This window comes from Zonotrichia albicollis, chromosome 3, assembly GCF_047830755.1.
Source record: "Zonotrichia albicollis isolate bZonAlb1 chromosome 3, bZonAlb1.hap1, whole genome shotgun sequence".
Taxonomy (NCBI): Eukaryota; Metazoa; Chordata; class Aves; order Passeriformes; family Passerellidae; genus Zonotrichia; species Zonotrichia albicollis.
The window spans coordinates 30,987,297-31,012,217 of record NC_133821.1 but is presented as its reverse complement, the minus strand read 5'-3'; the positions used below and the strand labels follow the sequence as shown (position 1 = coordinate 31,012,217).

General features: G+C 36.3%; 1 protein-coding gene across 1 annotated transcript in view; it reads left to right on the top strand.

The window, feature by feature from the left end:
* Nucleotides 1-24,387, top strand: part of SPATA17 (spermatogenesis associated 17) — an 87,708-nt gene extending 63,321 nt beyond the window's left edge. The window contains exons 9-10 of the mRNA XM_005483007.4: nucleotides 2,099-2,237; nucleotides 22,695-24,387. Of these exons, the coding sequence (XP_005483064.3) occupies nucleotides 2,099-2,237; nucleotides 22,695-22,775 (220 nt within the window). The 3' untranslated portion in view covers nucleotides 22,776-24,387. The remainder of the gene's footprint in view (nucleotides 1-2,098; nucleotides 2,238-22,694) is intronic.
* Nucleotides 24,388-24,921: the final 534 nt, after the last annotated feature.

The following is a 24,921-nucleotide window of genomic DNA, read 5'->3' as shown; positions in this document are numbered from 1 at the left end:
TTAGAGAATAATCACTTTAAGGATTTGCCCCCTGACTCTGAGAGCAGAACTGTAAACAGAAGAAAAAACTTCTACTTGATACCATTTTCCTCTATTATATTTTTTTCTTTCATTTAAAAGAAAATACTGCTTGTTATGTCTCAAAGTGGTAATTTTGGGGTGTCTTTTTTGAATCATAGAACCTACATTACTCTGAGAATTTTTTTGCCAAAAGACAAAGTTTAACTGATTCACAGTAAAATCAAAACCTCTATGTAGAATTTTTTATTTTAGGAAAATGGTAATAATTTACTTCTACTTTCCTCAAGATTTTAAATTATTTTGTCTGTAATGCATTTTACAGACAAGGTACTCAAATTAAATTATGAATGCTCTGGCTCAACTAAATTCTGTGCATATATGGGTAAATCCCAAAACTGCAAGCCTTGTCTTCTCAGCTATCCAATCCCCTGAGAAAGCCAATTTTCTTTCATGTCTGAACAAAAGAAAAATGTACTATTAAAATGCAATTCAGAAGTGATAAAAACTGCAAGTGGAGCAGCCGGCTCACAGCACCTTCGATGTATTTTCTGGGACACTGGGGCCACATTAATTTTTGTGTGTGTGTGATGTCCATCCCATGTGCAAATTAGCATTACAAGTACCCTAATCTGTCTTGTGTGAGGGTGTCCTGTCCCATGGGTATACACATGCTACTATAGCTTTTTATTATTTAAAAGTCTGCTAACTCAGGGTTTTCCTTTCACTAACTTTACATGGCATTTGTTTGTGGGACATGATAGAAGAAGTTAATACAGCTGGAAAGATTCTCAAACCATTTCTTTTCATGAGGTAGAAAGAAAGAAAAATAATTTTTAAAACCACTTGAACAGTTGTTGATAAATCAGTTTATCAAAATAAGTAGTTTTCTGCATCTGTATCAGCTGAGAGACAAAGAAGAGTATTTTAATCCTCATTTTTATAAAAACTTTGTTTGCCTAACTCATATGGGGACTCTGGATTCTGAAAAACATTCAGCTGAGAAAGGGTTCTAATTAACTGTACTTCTTGTCATAGGATTTAAAAGTGGCATTTTTGACTTCTGAAGCATATCTTTCTAATTTTACTGAGAAATATTTTTTCTTGCACTTCTAGAATTAAGAACACATGTTGATTGTTTTTCAGAATACCAGCAATGATAAACTTAATTTCCAGTGTTTTACTTTATAGTAAAATGTGCTTGTTTGCTCTCATGACTCTCCTGGAAACTGAAATAGATGGAACTAAGAAGTGTTTGTAGGGCGTCTTGCAGATCTTCTATATACAAGAGGTTTTTTCACTTTCCTTCATACATTTTGCTGTGGAACCTACCCAAAAACCATGTGGTTGTCCCTGGCAGTTAGGGACATCCATCTGAAAACCCCATCCTGCAGGTAGCTGCTCTGCTTGCTGGCACTATCTAACAGCAAGTCCATCATCATTATCACCAAAAATGAAAGAATCTGGCTCAAAAAGATTGCTAATTAGGACATAATTATAACCTAAGAGTAAAATACACAGTCTGTGAATTCTGAAGAAACGATTTCTCTGTTTTGTGGTTTATAAATATGAGCAAGTTTCTCTTTTGCTAATGAGGATATGGTTTATTTATCTTTGGCTATGACAAGGCGAGGATGCCTGTCTCCAGAGGTGATGTCTGTCCCCATGCATGGGAGGCCTGCCACTGGCAGCTGGCACAGGCTGCGCTCTCTGCTAGGACCTGAGGCATCAGCAGGCACCTCCCAGCTAAGGGGCCCCTGGTCGTCCTGCACGCATCCCACCAGCTGCCAGTGCACATACACACAAAGCAACAATCTACTCATGCAAGTGACCCAAGTTAGATCCTTGTGCACAAAGTCTTCATTTTATCCTGTTGAAACTCACTGTCTCTTTGCTCCAAATTTATTCCACAAAAGGCTAGAGGAGAAATTGCAGTAATCCTCTCACAGTACTGAGAGGGAACATTAAGAAGACAGTGAAAAATATCAGGAGCATATGTACACCTGCAGAACTGATTTACATGAATCCTGTGGCATCTAGAGAAGAGCATAACTAATTCTAAAATATTCTTGAATTTCAGGTTTCTGCCATTTTCTTCATATCATAAAAATCATGAGAAGTATGAGCCATCACTTTTTACATCAGGCAAATATGGCCAAGAAGCTTATGGAACTAAATATTTCAGAGAAGTATATCCTAAGAAGTGGGTAGCAGACAAGGTAAGTCACTGCAAAGTCAAGAATTTATTTACTTTTTTACACTGATGTTTTATTAGAACTAAGTGAATTTCAGTATGATCCAGTGATCATGGAGTCCAACAGGATTCTTTCTAGCATGTTATAAAATCATGTAGTTAGAGCTGTGATGAGATGTGAAATTTCCTTGACTCTCTGGTAAATTCAATTTTAGGAAATTCAACAACTGTTGGTCCTACAAGTTCAGGATTTAAGACAGACCCTGATTAAGTAAAGCTTCAGTTACATGCATTTTCCTAAGTTTCATTCTGCTTGAATTGCCTTTTCTGATTTAAGAGAGGTTGTATATTTGATCTTACACATTAGGATAAACTTCAGGAAATTATAGGAAAACCTGATTAAAACAGCACAATATTTTAGTGCTTACATTCTTTGGGAAAATGTTAAAACTTGTGAATAGCTGTTTTTAATTTTAAGAAGACCTTGGTAAATTGCCTGCTTTGTCAGGAGCATCTCATATATGTCTGGTTTTGTAGTGCTGTAAGAGGTAATTTTTCTAAGAACACGAGTTTTTGTAGTGTTTGCATTACTCCTACTTGTATTAAGTATCTTAATCTCACTTTAAAATTTCTGAGTACAGAAAGGGTAATGGACTTTGGCTCTGTGCTGCACTCTCTACCCATACAGTTAGGGGACTGGAGCATCTTTTGTAGGAGCAGAGGCTGAGACAGCTGGAACACTTCAGTCTGGAAAAGAGAAGGCACAGGGGAGATCCTACTGAAGTGCAAAAACACCTGATAAGAGCAAAGGAAGAACAGCACCCCAAACTTCTCTCATACTCCATAGTGTCCACTGACAAGAGTCAATGAACACAAGTGAAGTGCATGAAATTCCATCTGAACACAAGAAAACAATATTTTTTTTATTCTTCTTTTTCTGTGTGGGTGACAGAGGCCTGGCACAAGTTGCCCAAAGAGGTTGGATTATCTTTATCTTTGGATATATCCATGGTCTAGGCAACCTGCTCTAGCTGAGTAGGGGGGCTATAGAGGGTGATCTCAAGAGGTCTCTTCCTACCTAAACAATTATGGAATTTTGTAAGATATAATTAATTATTTCCTTGAGAGAAGTTTAACCTTTGTAAATATACAACAAACTGCAAGGAATCTTAGTTTGAAAATGAACATTTTGAAAAGATTTTTCCTCAAAACTTTAAGGTTTAAAAATGAGCTCAGAGTAAAGTTTTGGTATTTCAACATGCATTAACTGTATCTCCTTGCAAATAAAACATCAAAAATCAAACAAAAATATTTCTGAATTTTAAAGTCAAGGAATGGAAGATATGGCTGGCTGAAGTCCTACAGTATAAGTATGATACATAAAAACTATCTACATGTCTTATTTCTGGTACTTTTATGTCCTGTAAAGACTGTTTTCCAGTTCTTAGCAGTTCTTGCTCAGGCTCAGATGATGATATTTATACTGTATATCATATCCCACATATATAAACCATGGGCTTAGCTAAAAAACTCACTTTACTTGTGATCTTGGATAGATACCAACCTAAATCTCTGGTGGTGAATAGCTGTATACATTAACCCAACATGACACAGAGCATTCCGACCCCAATTCTAAATCAATATGAAGCTTCCATTAGGGGCCCCTTGCCCCAGAAGAGAGATAAGAGGAGTAAAGGGCTATTTATGACATACCTAATTCTTTAATGGGTCATTATTATCAGGAAAAAACCCAAAAAAGAACCTCAAAACCTCAAGCTCCTCATGGCAGTTTAATGGACAAAGGCCTATAGGCAGGTGTGAGGTCATACTTTCCTAACTGTTAAATTTGATAGAACTCTGTGTCACTTTTTTATTTCTAAACTCTATGAAACCTTTGCCTACATCAATGCAATGAACAAAATTATCTGTTCTAATGAATCACAAGACTGGCGGGCATGTAAAAATAGTAGAAAACAAAAAGGATTTTTGCTTAATAGCTTGTCTACTGAACATAACCCTCTTTTGAGTTTACCACAAGGTTATATCTTTGTGGATGCAGCCTCTATTACAACCTGAATAACTGATAACACTGCCATGATCTCTGTTCAGTTTCTGACAGTCTTATGCTACACAAGTTTCTTGTGTTGTTGCTGGTAAGGCTGTGTATGTTCTTCCAAGGAGTCAAGTCAGTGGTCAGTTGATCAGTGACCTGTCTGAGCTGCTGAGATATTATTTAATATTAGTTGATATTGGGTGGCTTTTTTAATATTTAATACAGAAAGTTTCTTTGTGTGTGTGTGCACAAGCACATCCTAGTTGTATTTTCCAGAGGTTTTCATGTGTTTATTACTATGCAATTTAATTCAAGTCACAAAAAGATTAGTATGTAAATTATATAATTACTTTAGAAGCAAAATGAACAACAATGAAAAATATTACCTTGTTACATTTCTTCTGGAAAATGAAAGGATATTAGCATAGGCTTCCTCTAAACATAATAATTACCATATCTATGTGAGAAAAAGTTAGTAGTTTTTTTTCATCTAGTTATAATCTGAAAATTTCTATCTCACTCCGTTTACATTTCAAAGAAGTTTGAGTTAGGGGAAAAAGTGTTCTGTTCTAATTCTTCATTATAAATGAACAAGGAATGGAAATACTATCCCTTTAGTGAAACTGAATCTAGTTCTTTTCCTCAGTAAATCAGTTTAAAACATAAAACTCCTTATATATTTTCAGTTTTACACTATCTAACTAAATACATTGGAATGCCTCTGATAGGATTAATGTAAGAAGCTTCAATATAAAAAATTTGCTAGTCACTAGGACTTTAATCTACAATGATAGGTTCCAGTGTAGATGGACAGCCAAGGGATCAAATACACTAACTATAGTCTTTCAGCTATCAAAACACTCACATATGTTCATATTTGCTGAGGCAGAAATAATAGCTTACAGTCTTTAATCGGTATTGGAATTAGTTTGCATATGCATTTTAGAAAACTGACTTTAATGACAGCATTTAATGTTTTCTTATTTGTAAAAATCAGGAAGTGATAGTTTAAGATGTTCCATTCTGATAGATTCTTCCCTCTGATGCCTTATTATAGGTGAATTACAGTACAAGTGAATCACACTTTCATTATTTGCACAGGCATTTTGGCCCGAAACAGGATTTTATTATCTACAAAGCATAAAAATACCCAAGACTGCAAAGAATTAATTTAGAGAACCTAAGCATATTGCACAGAACATAAAGTTGACCTTTACCATCTACGGCTTTTGGAATGGAGTGGGATGTGGAACACATCGTAGATTTAATGTGGCACAACGCTGTCTGCAGAAACTTGGGTGGGACTGTGCCTGCCTGCCCATTGCAGCCGGTGATTGAATCTGCTGTCACCAGCATCCTGATAATAATGAACATTCAGCTTAACGACCGTGATTATGATTATCATAATTGATGTGCAAGTGCAGTGTGTGGGGATCATTACAGCTGAACTGTACAGCAGAGAAACATGCCTTAGTTATAGATAATTTTACTTTTATGCATTGATTGGGATAAAATATGCCTTTCAAGTTCAACAGGCCAGCTTGATATAATTTTAGTAAGATTACTACATGTATGAATTTATGTCTATGAGCTTCCAACAAAACATTCATTCTAGCTGTTTGTTTTGAATTGTTTCATTCCATTAATAATGGGAAATAATTAAATAATTAGATGTTGTCTAGTGGAAATCACTTATAGAATATTGCCAGCATTAATCAAATATCAACTTCAAATAATTCTGATTATCATGGCCTTGCCTGGGCTAGGAAACACAACTCTTGTAATTCACTATCAACACAATTCCATCTCTGGTGAAGCAATGGAAGCAGGAGTGTGGTCAGCACTGCTGGCATTTTCACACTGTACTGTGTAGCCATTAGAGCAGACAATAGTTGTTCCATGTATAAATAATATCACTTCCATTTTGTCACCAGAGGCAGAGAATTACAGGCTCAGATTCAGCCAGGGTAGATAAAGGCACAATCAACAGCTTCAGTCGATTTTGTTGAACAGTGATTGCCTTCAACTGTGATTGCATGAAGTTGCAGAAGTATTTAATTAAATCATGACACGTATAACAGATAAAAATGACTATATATTCCAAGGCAGAATTTATATAAAGAATTTTACAACAAAAGTATAATGAAAAGTATAGTTTCATTGCTTTACACTAGGCATAAATTTGGCTCTTTGTCCAAAAACTGACAGGTTTTCAATCTGGGTTAATAGAGAAAACAGAAAAAAATTCTTATAGTGGGGGAAAGAGATTTTGTCTGTTTGAAAATTAGTTTTATCTCTTGTAAGGCCAACACATAAAACAGTCATGTCTAGTGGATGATGTCATTATGAGGCAGAATTTTTGATACACTATTTTTGCTTTTCCATCCCTGTCTAACTGAAATATACTTAAATTCCACCTTAACTCCATTTTTCTAACCTCCAAGTGATTTGACTTGAGATCATAGGTATGATTTGTGTGAAGTCTTAAATTCTTTCTTGCTCAGACTGTGACTTCATTTTATCAAATGAATTTGCTTGTTTTCATTTTAATTAGAAAAAACTATTATCCAAGAACATTTTCTAGTACGGTGTGGTACTGGCTAATGAATGTGCATCTGAACTGTCAGCTTTATTACCTTTTAAAACTTTAAAGGCCATATTTACCAATGTGCTATGTGACAGGAGTTACTAATGTACACAAGAAATGCTAGCACATATTTGGAATATCAGATTCCTAGTTCTCCAGTCAACCTCAGTGTGTTTTCCTAGGCAATACAGATCTCACACAATGTGGCAGCCAGAAGGGAATTATTGGATGGGCTGTAAGAGTTTGTCCCAATCCTGGTTTCCTTATGAGCCATGTCAGGGATAATAAGGGTTGTTTCCAAAGTGGGATGCACTCCAGTGGCCCCCAGCCCATGACATGGCTCCTGTATGGTCATTACTGCTGGCATGTGTTGATGTATCTATTCAGATGCTCCATGTGGTTCCTTAGTTTGAGTTATCAACTATCTGCTTCCAACAAAACACTGATTTCTCTCACTTTTCTGTTGGTATTCTGTGTTCTGAACCAAAACAAATAATTTAAATCTAAGGATCTGGTCCAATAACAATATATACTGTACTATTAATGAAAAGTCTCTCTGTACTACCCTGTAACATGTATTTTCTGCTCTCAGAAGAACCACTTGGAGCCAGAATGCTGCTGTAAATAGTGATTACCTTCCTCCACATAGGCTGATTCCCTCAACAGCATTATTCTTTAGAGCTGTGAGCTCTGTGGAGCTCAGGTGTTTGGCTCCCTGATTAGATAGTACAGAAAAAGAGCAGTGTTGCCCAATTTGATATCACAGAAGAACTTAATAAGCAGGTGGTCCTTGAAACTGGGTAACAAAAAGTATCTTAAAGTCAATTTTGCAATTTCTACTTCTGATCTCTTTCTCTTTTTAATTTTTTTGTAAATGTCATAATGTACTGTTGAGAAAGAAAGGTATTGAGGAAAGCAGAAGCGGGCGTGTGCCATGTTCAAAAATGGGAACAGCAGACATTACCTCTCATTCACAGGCTAGAATAAAGTCTCTCTTATAAGATGCACCCATTTAGTTTTTCAGGAAAGCAAACGACAATTCCTACCTCTGACAGTTTACATAATGATCTTTCCAGGTTCCTTGTGACTCTGACTTATTTACAGAATTACATTTTGTTATGAAGATCACTTTCATAGCTCTCACTGGAAAGGTTCTGAATTGTATATTGTTTCCTTTGAAAATCCTTAAGATCACCACTGTAGTGTTGCTTTTGAAAAATGCTATTCTTGATATAAAATTAATAATTATGATTGACTATCATTGAGCTTTCAAATGATATTCTTGGTTGTAGAAAGATGGTAAACACTGTGAAGCAAATAAAAACATGCAAAATGTACCCTTGGCTAATGTTCAACTAAATGCAGAAGAGAATCTGTGCATAACTGGAAGGCTGAAAGAACTTTTTAGTGGTTGCTGATGAGTCACAGGGTCCGATGTATATAATTTTGTAATGATAAAAATAATAAAAAATAATATAAACATTGCATAGTAACAGACCCAGGTCTGATATTGAAGTAATGCTACAAAGTAGTATCTGAGAAGAGTCAAACCATTCAATTATTTGCATAGGAAGAGATACTGTCACCACTAGTCTAATCAAATCCATTCTAGTGGTTATTTGTAAGGGTTTGTGGGCAACTAGTTGAATATTTTATGAAACCTGATTTTCAGTTCTGTAATTTCTCAGCGGGAAAATGCAGTCCCTTGATGATGATCCAAGGCTTTGAAGAATAAATTGATTCGAAGGAGAAAATTAGATGGCACTTATTATACTGTCTAACTAGCAATCCTCTGTCATTTGTCTGTTGGATGATAAATTTCTTGCTTTGCCTACCTTCCTCATTTAATAATGTAACTTGCATTTAGTGATATAAAATAAAACCTCGCATTTTTAGTAAGAGTTAACTTTAACCAGTATTTCTGTGAGCGAGATGTATTTATATTTAAGCTTTATAAATAATTCCCATTGTACACATTGCTTAAATGTTTTAAAGCCTCTTATTTAATCAGAAACACTTTAGAAATAGAGTATCTTGCCCAATTCCTTCAATATATGCTTAGTGTGCATTACAATAATTTGTGGCACAGCTTCAAAATTGCAAAAAAATTAGTTAATCTAGAAACAGTAGATACTGGAGTTACACCTAATTTATTTATATTGGTTTTAGGTGTTGACTGTTTGGATATGATTTTGTTTGTTGGAGTTGAAAATCCATGCACTAAACTGGGAATTCCATGGCCTTGCCTTTTCATATCAGTTTTGCACAGACTGTTCAGTATTCTTGGAATTAAGTAGTTTTTTTTTATATGTATGTCAAACATAATGTATTTCAACTCAATTAAATTTGCCAAAATATTGAATTAAAAAGGCTATATTTTGAAATCACTTAAAATTCTTTATGGAATTTATCTGCAAAAGCAAGATACTTTTTATTTGATAATACTCACCGAGACCTTGTTTGTGCTTGTTAAATGGAGTTGAAATTAAAGTAGCCAAAAGCTTTTCACAATCCTCTGAGAATTACGTGGGCCATACAACTGTGGAAAGCTTCAGGTTTGAAAGCTGGTCCTCAGCCCTAGCATAACTGGGATACATCCATGGAGCTGGGCCAATTGGCATCAGATAAGGATCTGACCCATAATGAACATAATCAATATGTAAATTCATGCCATTCAGACAGAATGTTCTAGGAAAAATGGTGTTACCTATTTTCTCAGAAAAGTTGACTTGTAAAATCTCATCTTTAAGCATACATTGCTGGTGAGTTTGAAAATTGAGGTCTAAGATGAGAGACACATATTTTGATGACTTTCTTGCAACAGGTTCACACAGGACTTCAGACTGTTGAAATGTTGTTTGAATTAGAGATTTTGCTACACTGACTCATTATGATTGTATAGTTTTATAATTTAAATGCTAATAACACCTACTGGTGTTCCAAGATATTATGCCAGATATGAGCCCAGGTTGAAAGAAAGTCTGTAAGTTTGCGTGTTTTTTGTTTGTTTTGATGCTCTCTCTAGGGAGCAAAAGTACATTATTCTCAGAGCAGTAGGACTTCAGTGCATAAAAATGGATTTTAGAGGAACCTGCATTCCTTGTACAGGAAAAACCACAGCAACAACTTTGTGTAGTTATGTTAGAATGAATGAGACATGGGAAGCAGTACAGACTGTTTGTTGTCTTAATGGTTTGACATAAGATTCTACTGCTTCTTTCTTCAAAATTTATATTATAAATCAATTCTGGACTAATTTGCCCCATTTTAAATCATGGAATGATATCCACTTTGTAATACACTTCAGTGCTTATTCATTTAATGCAATGAAGATCTGGGTTCAACATGCCCTTTACCAACTCAGGTTAAAAGGATATTCTACCGTGATAAGCTGTATTATTTCTTCTGTTACAGCTTTTGTTGATAATACTTGTAGGGAAAGTAAAAGGCATATCCACATGAGGAGTGTTTTTATGAGGAGGTGGTTTGCCATGTGTTAATGTTCTGGAATGAAAGTTATGGAATTATTCAGGACTAACCTTTGGAGTTCAAATTCAAACTTCATGTCCATATAAACAACCTTACAAGCTTTGATGAGTTAATGTATAGAGGTAACCACACCTGAGGTAGAGGGGTAGGGTACAAAGGCTGAAGCACACAGTACCAGTTTCACAACTGCCCTGGGTTTTTTTCTCATAATGAGATTATTTGAGAAGGTATTTACATTCTGATTGTAGTAATAAAAAGTAATAATATTCCTGGCTTATAGCTTTGAGACATGTCAGGATTTCTCACCTGTAGTCATGTTAAGGAATGGCAGCATGTACCAACCAAACACCCTGCTCTTTTAAAGAATAACTTGTTAGGTGTGAGAGCCTTAAACTTGGGGGGGGGGGGGAAGGAAAAGGAGAAATAATAAAAACATTGCATATTAGCAGACTTTGTGCACTAATGCAAAGCTGCTTGATTGAGCAGTGTAGTGTCAACCATGTCTTTCTTCTAATGCTAAAAGTAATGCACATAGACAGAGTGACAATCAGAATACAGCCTCCCATCAGCTGTAATTAATCTTTTAGTTAACAAAGACTAGAAAAGCTTCTCATCAGCCTCTTCTGAAGTCTGAGGCACCCTGTTTTTTGATGTTTGCATTCTGAGTAAAATTGTCCCCACCAGTTCTAACAAATTGAAACACCAGGCTAATTATGGCAGCTAATGAAGTGTGTGGAATGGTCACAGCTTGTCGTGAAACTGTTCCTTCAGCTCAGATTAGAGTTTCATCAATCACTTTTTTAAACTGATCCAGAATTGCTTCTGCCCAGTGCTTGGCATTTTTAATGCTGTTTCTGTAATTGGTTTTTTCCCCAAAGCTTAGGCTATTTTTTGAAATATTACATTCTCAGGACAGGACTTACAAACTCCAGTTTATAAAAAAACATCTCATTATTGCCTCTATCAGCTGATCAAGTGCTAGAAAGCTAATAAAAGAAGCAGAAATATAAAATTTGATATATTGCTTTTAATCCAGCTAAAGGTAGCAATAAAGCATATACACATATATGTATATGAATCATTATTACTGGGGGCTGGATGTACACTGCAATCTCCTGAGACATGGTTTGTGGGCTGGATGGTTCAAATCCCACCAAAAGACCTAAATGAAATGAATGACTTCGTCTTAGCTTATTTCCTAGTGGATTGTGGTCCTCCATATATCACTCAAAGGGTTTGGCATGATTTGTAGTTTTTGCAGATGCCCAAGCCTTTGGCAAAAGGAAGGCCAAAATGTGTTGCTATTTAAAGAATTTCCACACTTCAGTTCAAATCTGAAGTCCTCAGAGAAGTATGGGAAACTTTACAGTATAACTTACATTGCTACTACATTGTCAATGAATAAATTAGCATATAAAACATTGTAAAAATTCCCAGTTCCTCTTCACTTATAAGATATAATCATACTCAGCTATACATTGAAAGTTCTGTATAGACATTAAAGGCATAGATATTAAAGTCTCAGGCTAAATTCTTTCCTCAGCATAGCCAACAGAGTTGAGTCTAGTTCAGAAGTTATCCAGCTGAAAAATGAAACAAACTTTTGCTTATGCACCCCACAGACTGTTGCTGCACAAGTTGTTGCATTTAATATCTATGTAACATGTATTCATGTCAGAACCCAGGCAGCATGGTTTTAGTTTTTGAATTGCTCAGCAAACTATTTTTAAAATTTGTACCAATAAGTATAATCCATGTAATTTTTTCTGAATAATGTTGAATCTGTAGCAATATTTGGCTGTAAATACTAGCTGTTCTTCTCCCCAAAGCTTCTAGTCAGCAAGTTTGTCAAAACTGACTTCATGTCAATGCCAAAACAAGTCTGCAGCACCGGAGTGAGTAATCAGTATAGGTGATGCTGTTCCTGAACTGTATCAAACAACTGGTGGATTTACACAGAAGAAAAAGTGCCACTGAAAACATGACACATAAAGAAGATATGTTATCATGTAAGAGTAAATACGGACAGAAAAAATAGCAATAGGTATTAGTCTAAAAGCTTTTTAATTTTTATTTGGTAAAAAACGGGGAGATGTTGTAGTGTGTTGTTAAGTTTCTTGTGTTATTCCCCCAATTTATGTATTGTTCTCCCCTATTATGTGTAAAATGGTTTTGTTCCCCCACTATTTCCCGCCACTGCTACCCTGTCAGCTAAGTTGCTATAGTAACCGCTATTCATAGTTGCCGATATGTAATTGCTCCTCCCCTGGTTTCCCTTATAAGTGAAAGTTGTCTCCTCCCTGGGCCCAGTCAATCACCCCCTTCTCCTCCCAGGTTTCGAGAACCTTCTCCTCTCTGGAAGTGGTGGTTGGCTGGGGTCCCAGGACACCTCCCTTACCTTTTGATTATTGGTCTCCATGGAGTGTCAGTTCTGTGAAGTTCATCCCCTCACCTTTCCCGATTGGTTCCGCCTGTACCCACCCCCCTCCTTTATAATCCTGTTTCACCCCCTATGAAAAAACTTATTCCCGGTTGGTTTCCCCGCGTTTGGATCCCGCAACACCTTCAATAAACCGACGTTTAACCCCCGGTGAAATGGTCAGCTCCGTTCCTCCCCAATACCAGCGGTGTGAGCCAGTCCGCAGCCAGCACAGCCCGAGGCCATCAGACGCCGAAGGGTGCTGGCCAGGAATTGCAGAGGGGCGTCGGCCTTTCGCCCTCAGCTAGTCGGACTCTAAACTTCGGGCCACATATGCCCCCCTCTGCAAGATGAGATTATTTGAGAAGGTATAATATTATAATTATTATAATATAATTATATATAATTATATATAATTATATTATATATAAATATTAATTATTTATATATAAATATATCAATATTAAATATAAATATAATATTATAATCAATTTAATTGATTAATGAGAGCATGTATGAACACTGGATGAGAGATGAGTAGTTTCTCTAGTGTTAGCTATCTGCAAAGTAAGCTTCCTGCAAAATGAGGAAAATATTCATGTTTGATCATTTCTATCTCTTCTGAAGGTAGCTTGTATTTCTGGAGGAGAAAAGCTGGTTTTCTCTTTAGCTTTCATCAGTGCTAGGACACACTGCTGACTCACGTTTAGCCATTCGCCCACAAGGACCAGCAGCTCCTTTTCTGCAGAGCTGCTGCCCAGGGTGTGAGTCTCCAGCCTGCTTTCCTCCAGGATGAGTCTGTGCCGGGTGAATTTGTCCATCCTGCGTTTTGTAGGGTTCTGTCAGGCCATTCCTCCAGCCTGTCTGCATCACTCTGAGTGACAGCCCTCCAGTGTCTCCATGGCACCCATTCATTGGTGTGATCCAGGAGCCTGAGGAGAGTGCATTCCATGTCCACCTCCAGGTCTCTGAGGGAGATATTGAGATAGGCCCCAAGACAGCACCTGAGGAAATATGTTGGTACCCAGGTCCAGTTGAGGAGAAGCCATTCATTGCTACCCTTTGAATCTGAGACTCCAGGCAGCAATTGCATGTCTCCACATCTAGACTATAATTTACCAGCTTGGTTAAAAGGATTCACTGGGACATTGTGTTGAAAGCCTTGTTAAAGCTCAGCCAGATGGCATCATCCACTGTTCTCCTTTGATCTGCATATCTAGTAATTTAGTCACAGAAAATAATCAGGTTAGAAAGTGTCATCCAGAACCATGAGAAACCAGATTAAGTCTAGCTGAAGTACTGGTTTTGCCACATATCAGAAGCCAAATAAGATAAAAAAATACTTTCATTTGAGGATTTCAACTCAGAATTTTTCCTTCTTAACTCCTGGTGGCACGATTTTGTCAAGTTATGTAGAGTTGCAACTTGATCTTGGCAGCTTAAATATTTTCTGGCTTTAGTCTAGCAGGTTAAAAGTGGTTCTGAGTTTTTCTTGGCAGTGAACACTTGGCACTGGCTTATTTTCAGCTGAAAAGAGAATGTGGTAGTTGAACAGATTAGACAATGAAGGGGGCAGCTTACAAATGGCCTAAGTCAAGATGTTTGTCCCTAAGTGCAGTAGTTTCTAATGCAAGTGGTTTCTTGTTGCTAGTGGAGTGTGTGTGATGGACAGGACAAGAAACTGGTTTAAAAATACTGTAATAAGAATACGTCCTTTACTTTTTCATCAGATGCTTTTTAAATCTGTGGGTTTTTTGTACACAGGAATGTGTGTTAGGCTCCACCTCAGATTTAACAACTTCTTTAAAGGTCTATATATTTCTTATTAGAGTGTTTTTGTTCTTGACAATGTTATTTATAAATCTTAAATAGATTAAGATTAACTTCTACTCACCTCTTCAGAGATATTTTATTAAAATACACTGTAAGAGGTAGATATTTGCATGACAATAGCAAATAAACACCTCTTGGGATTCTGAATACTTACTGAACTATTTCAACTGCACATTTGTTTTTTAGCCCAGATTCAGTAAAGTTCAAGGGTATCCAAGTATGAAATAGCTTGCAGGGAATCTCACATTGGTTTCTTAATTTAATTTACTTGTAAAAAAAAGGCTACATAGTGAAAAAAATAGAGTATTATCTTAGGCAATTTTGGTTCATATACAGACATTCAGAATAGAATTTGGGTGATATTGTTTTATAACATTGCCTAAAGTATGGTAGAGCATGCACTGTATCTTTGTGCAGGAAACTATACTTGTAATGTTGAAACTGACTCTGAACAGGTCTCAAAGTACCTGGAAAGTGTCTACATCAAGGTGGCTTATTCTTCTTCTGTAGGTTAGCTTTATACACTTAAAGAAATTAATTAACTGAACATTTATTTATAAGGGAGACTGCATTTCTTTCTAAAGCATTGCAAAGCTAGTCCATGTTTGAGAGGAAGGACCAGACAGTGCCTTGGCTTGCAGATCATTAATAAATGGAATAAATGAACGTAGAGGGTACAGCTGGGAATTCCACCCTTCCTTCCCCTTGGGCAGCCACAATGACTGCAAGGTACTAAGTAAATGTAACAAATGCAAATTTGGACCACAAATCTTCATTGCTAGTTATATTACACATGACAAAAAGGACAGCCTGGTTTCAGATCCCAGGTTAATTTTACAGAGGCAATACTTACAGGAAAAAATAATTTACTGGACCAAGTCCTTCCTCTCTTTTCCTTTGTCCTTCCTTACGCAGAACTTCATTGAATCCCAGAGATAATTTGCTTGTGGGAAAACATTAAGGGCTGACATTTGCAGTCCTTAATGAACATGGCTATCACAGAATATCTTACTTGTTTAGGAATAGTTGTGCTTTCCTTGTACAGTGGCTTAAACTATTGCATTTTGAAGAGCATCATTATTTTCTGACATGTCATAGCTTAATTTGTGCAGCTATGAAAGGGGATACACTTTTGTTCCTTTCTCCGAACTGCTTCCAACCATGCAGGAGCTAAAAAAGGCTCTTTTCAAGCCTAGAACACATCCTCTCCTACCTTGCACAGATGAGGACAAGAAGTTTTAGAGCTTGATTGTCTGTTGCCTCCAACTATCTCCAAAGCACAAATTAGCACAATTTAGATGCAGAGCAATGAAAGGAAACTTCAGTGAGCACAGATGAGCAGCAGAACACTCCTTTCTCCAATACTCCAGAAAGGGAGGAATGGAGTTATGATTTCCATGTTTGGCTGTCCCAAGGGAACACACGTGGCTGTGCTGCTCGTAGTTGACACATCCCACAAAAAAGCATTTAAACCCATGTGATTATCAAGTCAGTGGTTTTTCAAACTCATGAGCCATCATTAGAAATCTTTCACAATTTCTAGCAAGCGCTGTTTGAGTTTGGCTTCCTCATTTTTAATTCATAAAATAAAACCATGTAAGAGTCAGTGACAGTCATAAATATCCATGAAAAATTAAGGGTAAAAATAATGAAATGTTTGTTACATAAATGAAATATCAATTAATGTTTTCTCTTTCTGTTTGGAAGATAGGATATTAAAACAGTGTTGTTAAATTTCCTACTGTGAACATAATTTCCTGATTCTTTTTTACAACACATTATCATAATGTCAATAAAAGACTAAAACTAACAAATAGAAAGAAACTTGACTGATGTAAGTGTAACACCGAAGGTTATAAATTTGCCTTTTATGACGGCTATACAATATCATTTTATTTTAAGATCTAATAGCAAGTTGATTCAAAGGGTAAGGCTTACAAAGTCATTAAAGCAAGTAGAAAATTGCCTTTTACCATAGTCACCCAGTCTTTTTAAATCAAAGAGTTTTATTGTTGCTGGTGATGTTTGCATTTGCAGGAGGTAATTAGGGAATGAGTTAGGCATCACACTCAGAGCCCTCAAGCTTGTCAACAAGAACCATAAAACTTAACTTGAAAAAAAGAAAAATCAGTGTTAGAAGACAAATTGTAGAGACTAGAGGGAAACAGGATCATAGCATTTTGAGTCAGTTTGACCTTTGCTGTGTCTATCCACAATATGGAGAAACTCACGTATGCTTCCATAACAACTTTATTGCTCCTACCAGAAAGAACAAAATGTAGAGATTTTCATACTGGTAGCAGTAGTGGACAGTTGAAGGAGGAGGCAGAGCTTAGTTCCTCCTTCTCCTCCTCTGCATGGCGTTGGCAAGCTGAATAGGGAAAGGTGCAGTTCTACTCCCTTCATCACAGCAGTGGTCACTTGTCAGCTGTGGGGCAGGAGCCCTGATAGGATTTTCCCTGGGAGTCAATACCCCTGTGCTGACACAATGAGATCCAGTCCCTAAGGCATGATCCAGGCGTTTGTTATAATCTCTTATATGAAGGGGCTGGTTGACCCAATTGGTTAACACATTAGCTTTTCAATTTTATGGCCTCAAGTCATGGAAGACCTCTTCCTACATTCTGGTTTTTTTTCTTCACAGCAGAAAGTAAAATTGGCAGTCTGTGCTAACCAGCCACAGAAACAGAGTTATGCCAAACAACTGTGTCCTGAACTTAATGGCTAATTAGCTATTTAAGCTGTGCCCAAGAAATAGGTTCTGTTGCCCATGGGAAGTAGTGTGAAGCTGTTATTAATGTCCCAGCTCATATCTCTTAGTAAGTCTTATGAGCAGTGCTGCTTAAAGGGACTAAATGTACAACAGGGAATTAAAAATTATAGTACCCCTTTCACTGACTGAAATATTGTAAACTTGTTACACTGGGGCCAGGATTGGTGTCAATGTACTTTGTGTGAAAAGTGCAATAGAAGCATTAGTATTTGACAGGTCTGGTTGAAATAAGTGAAATTAATGGAGCTCTTTTCATATACGACAGGGCCATGGCACCCCTTTCATGCTGCTTACAGACAGAGAAAAGTCAATACTTTTTTATTACTTGATGCTGACCTACATTTTGCACTACAAGTGCCAGGCCCACTAATTGGTTTCAGTTGTGAGAAAAGTTTGCCCCAAAGAAACACTGGAGCAGATAAATCAATCTTTTTTAGGGTAGCTTAGTGGGTTTTGAGTACTTGAAATGACATTTGTGTTGTATTGACAGAATGGGTTGTTACACTCATTTTATCATGTCAGAGGGCCCTGTACTAGTTGGAAGTATTGTTAACCAGTATTGATAAATTTGTTGAGAATAAAAGTTAGCTGGATCAACATTTTACTTGTCTAACAGCTTGCTGTTTCTGGTTTGCTTCCTTGTTAGAGACCTCTGTGGATATTAGCAGATCAGGAGGCTTACTATGACAGCTCCATTTAAAACTTTATTTGACTATTACAAGCATTAGGATCATAGGAAACTCTTAAATATGACCATTTAGTGTTTAGCAGGTGGGGCTGTGAACGAGGGCTGAGCAGTGACACTTGGCAGTACTGCCTGGTTTCCAAAGGAGCTGTGCACATGGGATGTCTCCTGACTTTGTGGGAAAGCAGGGTTCCTCAGTGGCTTACCCTACACTAAGAACATTCCTGCTCCAGGTACATTTGTACAGAATTTCCCATCCTCTAAGGTCTTGGTGTGTACTTATGGATATTAGTTTCAAAGTATTGTTTCCTGGTTTTTCTACTCAGTAGCACGAAGATAGAATTATTATTCCAGCAGCTGTGGCTGTTTTTCATTCCTTCTGCCATTAATTCTTAACAGAATTTACATTCAGAATAGGTATTCTATAAAGAGAAAAACAGAAGAGGCCTAATGTCCCTATAGGAGCAACAGATACAATTCCAGCACTACAAAAAAGTTTTTTCTGAGATGCAAACTTTTCATGGATTGGTTTGCCTTTTACACAGCACACGGTGCCATGGTTGAGATAAATGCATTTATACACTGTCCCTTTAGTATTTTTTGATTGACTCAGAAGAGGAATCACTGCTCTGAATATTTGCTGTTGATGGAATGCTATACATTTCAGAGAATGCTTGTCATTATGCAATTTATATTTGAAACTTCTGCACAAGTTGCTTCTACTAACCCATGAAGGAGTTACATATTTGTACAGCCTAACACAAATTTTGTCCCAATTCATGCAACCAAATCTTTACTTGTTCAGCAAACACAAGTTTTGTAATTACAGAGAAAGGAAAAACTATCCTATCCTGTAAGTCAGATAATATGACTTTATAGTACGCTTATTGTTCCAAGTTTATCACACACTTAACAGTTTCATAATTATTATAGACTTGAGAGATTTGATAAGTGAAATTACCCTTAAGTGTGTATGCAGGAGCTCAGAATAAATGGTAAAATGAGTGCTCTCTGGCCTTAGAATCTGAGAGTCAATCTGCTACTGCTGTTTGTCTGTTCTTGCCTTTGTCTGAGGCAGCTACTTTCTACTTGATTAAATTTCCAAGAAGATACTCAATGGTAATTCCTATCTCATTTTTAACTGCATTTTTATATCACAGGATATTGTACAGTACTCTCAAAATTGCTTGGAAAGAAACACTGTTAGTACAAATTTGTTTCTAGAATATCACAGAAGTAATTTTCAAGGGCCTCCAAACCAATCTGAAGGTCTACAAGGTCTTGTTCATTTGCCAGCATTTGTACGTGATCTGTATTTATGTAAGTCTGCATAGTCAGATGAAAAATGTCTTTGGAATTTGCTTTAATAACATTCCAAATATAGACTATGTAACCATTTGGCAAGTCTAATCTATGACATCAGAATGCTGATTGAGACAAATCTTTGGTGGCTTTATGCCACCTTTTCTGACTCCGTTGTTTCGAACTGATGAGCTCAAGTATATAATACATTGAAAGGGTCTTGTGAAGCTCTGTCAGCTGAACTTGAGTCACTTACAATTTACTAGAGTGAAAAGAGTCAAAGCTGGACAAATTTAAAAAGGAAGTGTTATATCAACTTTGTTTGGGAACTTCAAAGTAGCTCTCAGTGTTGAGAATTTCAGCTCTCTGATCCTGAGAGTTATATGGCATGATTTAAGAATGCATTGTGGAAAAATTCATAGAGCTCAGCTCTATGCTCCTGTGCTCCCAAGAGCAAAACTATAGACTGAGCTCACCAATATGTGTGAATTCATATTTGTAAGTCTGTTCATTCCAGCTACCAACAGAGAGGACCTGATGGTGAAAATAATTTTGACGAAGCCTATTTTTCTCCATTCACAACCTGTGTTCTTCAAAAGGATCATTTACATAACTTCATAACTTCTATGCTATGTACCAAACAGCCTAAATTCAAGATGATTCCCATCAGAATCAATGAGCAGTGCATCACTATGCTTCTCTTCATGTTTTCAGTGGTCATTTCACCATTCCATTAGATGGACGTAAGAACCTGGCCTCCAATTCCTTTCCTTTTGTGATGTGAGGTAGATCTTGCAAGGCCAGGTGGTGATTTCAGGCCTTACTTTATTTCTCTGTTGAAATCTGATTAAAATCTTTATCTTCAAATACAGAAAAGATAGAAACAAGATCTTTTTCCCAAAATATATTTAGAATTTAAATGCGTGCTATGCAATTTTTACCTAGTATACTACATTTCTTTAATTAATATAACTCTAAAGACAAGAATGCTTTTATTTATCCACCAGACTCTGTAATGTTCCCTAAATGTGGTCAAACATAACTGCTGTCGTCATAATCAGAGCCAGTTGTTTAAATGCTCAGTTGTGAGTATCTAGTGGAATAGTTTTAAATAACAAGATAAACAGTACAGCTGCCAAACCAAAGTAATCTTACACTGAGGGGGTGTGTGGCACAAAAAATTTCCTCTTTGTCATTTTGATTTGAGTTTGAAGCTGGACCTGGGCTTAGTTCCAGCTCAAAACCACTGTTCACTTCAAAGGCTCCTAAATCGTCCCAAGGAGCTAATTTTGGCAGCCAATTGTTTTTGTTTGGCCAGGAATCCTAATAGCAAAAGCCGTCTGCTCCAGCAAATAAAGATCTCTGCAACACTCAGCCTTCCCATTCCTGATTTTATCCTGATAGGGGGTGCACAGGTTTCACTGATTTCCCTGTCTCATCAAAGTTCACCACTTGCTAAACTGTTCACAATTTGTTAAGCTGTACGTAACTGTCCTGCATGTAAATTAATGAGATACTTTCTGTTTCAAAAAATGTTCTGCTCTGAATTACTGCTTAACCCTAAATTATTGCTGGATTATCTGCTTGCTTTCTCAGCAACTAGAGCTGGTCTGTTGATTTTTCCATTCCCATGAACAGAATTAGTCTGGTTAATTTACTGAATTAAATATATCTAGCTTCGCTTTAGAAGGAAACCATTTGCAGTTGTATTGGAGATACTATAATATTTATTAGAATAATTATACGGACAAAGTTTCCTATGGTAAGAAGGTGCTTGTGATGCTGAATAGACACTGAAATTTAGAATATTGTGCCATTCTAAAAGTTTAATATCAAAATATGCAAATAGGCTATTTCTGTTGAATAAAAAATTGGCCAATATAAGGCATAGGGAAGCATTAAAAAGTAAATCTTGTGAATCCTTTAGGAATGGGATAGTACTCTCCACACCACACATGGATTATTTAATTATTTAATTTTGAATGTAGGCCTACCTTGCTATTTTAAGATTTATGCACCAGAAATTTGGAGGAATCATAGTAAGCAAATTTAAGTGCGAGATGTAAGAAATTATATGTTCTCAGTTTGGCAAAGTGCAATGCAAATGAAAGGCAGTTGGGCCCAGTCAGTGTTTGCATGAAGCCTACTCGAAGTCAGAGGTGCTCTATTGATAGAGGTACAGCTGAACTGTGCTCTGTGAAGTAGCTAAATCCAAATTGTCCAGGCAATGATAATTCTGTTTCATGTCCTTAAAAAAAAAAATATTCTCTTTTAAAGATGAAATGAAACCTTTCAGGTTGGGAAATGTGTTGAAAAGATAAAACTTTTCCCTTTCTTTAACTCATGGCCTCAGACATTCCATGAAGATGTTTCAATTTCTTCCACTTTCACAGAGCTACATGTTGGCAATAGAAAACAGTACAAAATATTCAGAACAACTCCTTAAAAATGAATCATCAGATCCTAGAAGGCTGAGAGTTCATCTGTGGCATGTTACTTTCTAAAAGTAAAAACCATTTTAAAGCAAACCAAGTATTTTCTATTGTTATACTATCCTCAGTACTTCAGGTTCAAGGAAATAATTTTATTAAGAAGGTTTTAAAACCTTGATCTTAAATACCATGGACTTCCTAATCATTTACCATGAGTATTTTTTACTAAGTAGACAAATCAAAATATGGTTTAGAACACTTTGTTTTACTATCTTGTTTGTTGGCTGAATTTATGTGGCACAGCTTCACTTGTGTTTCCCTTATTCAATTTAGACTTTTAAATATTTGCACTAAAAAATTGAATGTAATAAGCAAGAAATTTACCTTGGGGAAAAAAAACTTGTTCAGGAATCACCCTGCTTCTTCTAATCGATTTGTTGCAACTAGTGCTTAATTAATAGATATTAATTTTTTGAAAATATTTCCTATGGAGCTGTTTTAATACCTCTATTTCAATGTTAACCAGAGTAGAAAAGTTTAAATATAGCAAGACTTTTGTGCTTTCTTTAACCTGCCTGGTTTCCAGGGAAGATAATAAACTTTTGTATACCATGTATACCATTATATTTTGCAAATATAATTTCTAGAGCAGGAAATTTCTGCAGTTCTTCTAGTTGCTGAGAGTTTGAAATACATATTTGCTTTCAATTAAATCCATTCTTTTGCTCCTCTTCAAGGCAATATTCATATAATGTAAAAAATGTATATTTAATAGTCACTATTTTACATAATTTGCGTTCTATCTATATAATGAAATGTAACTAGAAGACAATATTTAGAACTCTAAAATACCTTTTAAAAAAGCCAAATGCACCTAAGCCTAACATAATTTTTTCTCTTTTTTTTTAGGACTTTGAAACACTGTTTTCATCAATTGCTCTCTTCGAAAAGTTTGGAAAAACTTACTCCAGCACTGGGCAAATACTGTAATTGTCCTGGAGACACATCGAAAGTAGTCAATAAATGCATTTCAGCAAATATACAGCCGTATGTTGACTAAATGTTCCATAAACTACTCTTTTTGTGATGGATACTGTGTCTGAAGTAGTTTTAATTGATTTTGCTTGAACTTTAGGCAATATGGCTTCCAAGAATTATCAAAAATGAATTCAGAAAAAAGTTTTATCTTAAAGTAATAATTTCTGAAAAAAACTGTATTTTATTTAGTATAAATAATTTAGAATACAAAATCAGAGTCATTAAGTGAAATACTCAGAATCAGATTTATTTATTACACATTTTTAAGTGAGGTTAACACTAAAAAACAAAAAAAGTGTAAAATTTATCTCTTTTTTTCCCCTCACAACTATAAATGTATCTGGTTCATCACTGTTATTCATCATCTTCAGTGTTAGGTATCCTTGACTGATTCGTGACTTCAGAAGTGCAGGATAGGCATTAAATGGAAGATAACATATTTTAAATCCTGTTAGCATTTCTGTGGGTGAAAGAACTTGAGTTTTAAAAAAATAAAGTTCTGATATCATATATACACCTTATTACTCGGTCAGTTTTTCTATTTCCATTTAATTGTCTTTATCAGTACCTGTGCATTAACTCCTTGTCCCATATGCTGTGAGTACAAAATTGTGTGATGCTTGGTCAGAAGAACACATTTGAGCACGCAAAACTTATGCTTGTTTCCTCTGTTCATTCCTGCAAAATATTGAGTATCCTCAGAGCCCATCCACTTCAAAAAGCTCAAAGAATTCAGCATCACAGGAAGATCTCAGCATATCTTAAGATCAAATTACAAGCTAATTCTTAAAATCATGTGAGTGGATTTTTACAGGAATTTTATGCTGAATTTTCTGTGATACCATATTTGCTTTTCATATCATTTGACTATATTTGAATCAAATATTGATTGTTTATCTGTTACTCAAGGGTAGGCTTTTTAGTACTGTTTTTTAAATGTGATTCTTATGGCCCCAATAAATGTGAATTAAACTTCCATGTGTGTTTGTATTAATACTTTCTGAACCTGGTCTAATGGAAGGTGTGCTTGCTCATGGCATGGATGTTGGATCTGGATGATCTTAAAGGTCCTTTGCAACTCCAGCCATTCTCTGATTCTATAAACTAGGAGTCACAAATTTCATTTCTCTAGGTTTTCACCTGTCAGGCTATGTGAAAAAGTTTTACTGCTACCACACACCAGAGCAAAAGCCCTTCCAATTCCATTCTAGCATGTTGCAAGAGCAGGCACTGTGCTGTACTGGTATTACTTTTTGGAGTTTGTTATTCTCAATCTTTAAAATGTTTATTTCTGTTATGAGAAATGAAGTCTGGGAAGCGGGAAGCAGCAACCCCAGTGGCTGAGTTTCCCAGATAAGATTTAATCTGATGCAATGGATCAGAGTGCTTTAGTTGTTCCTGGAAGGGATTGAACATGAGACACTTGTGCAAAACTGTTGATGAATAAAGATGGCACAGTAATTTTTATATGTGAGAGCTATCTATTTGATTGCTTCAGCTTTAAGGTAGCTCATCACAGTAATTCACCCTGCGTTGCCTCTTTAACTTCATACCACAGTTTCCCATCAGTCCGATTAGAAATGGCAATGCCTTTATCAGATTAATCTTTCTTTCTCTTTCTTCCTTTCAGTGTCTCTGCCCCCAGGACAAAGCACAGCCTCCCATGCAGCCTGGACTGCAGGGTGGCAGTGCTCATGGCTGAGGGGCCAGAGCACAGAGGGAGATAAAACCCAATGCTTCCAATGGGAATTGTTTGATACATACACGCTTTTCCTCCTCTTGCCAAAAAAAAGCTCAAAACTTTTCTGTTTCTAAGCAGATAACCAGAAATGTTCTTACACAAAACCAGATCTGTTTCCTTTATTCGACAAATAAACATCCACAAAGTGAGGTTTGGATTTTGGGTGTCTTTTTCAAGTTTCATTTCACAAGGAATCCAATATTCTGTATCTGGAGTTCAAACAGAATTTAGGGTCATTCATGGATATATAGCATCCAAACTATTTTGTGTAGCCACAGTATAATCCCAGAGTCCTTTCATTTCTCATTAAGTGCACCAAGCATTTATTTACATTTACACAAACCATTTGATAATTAT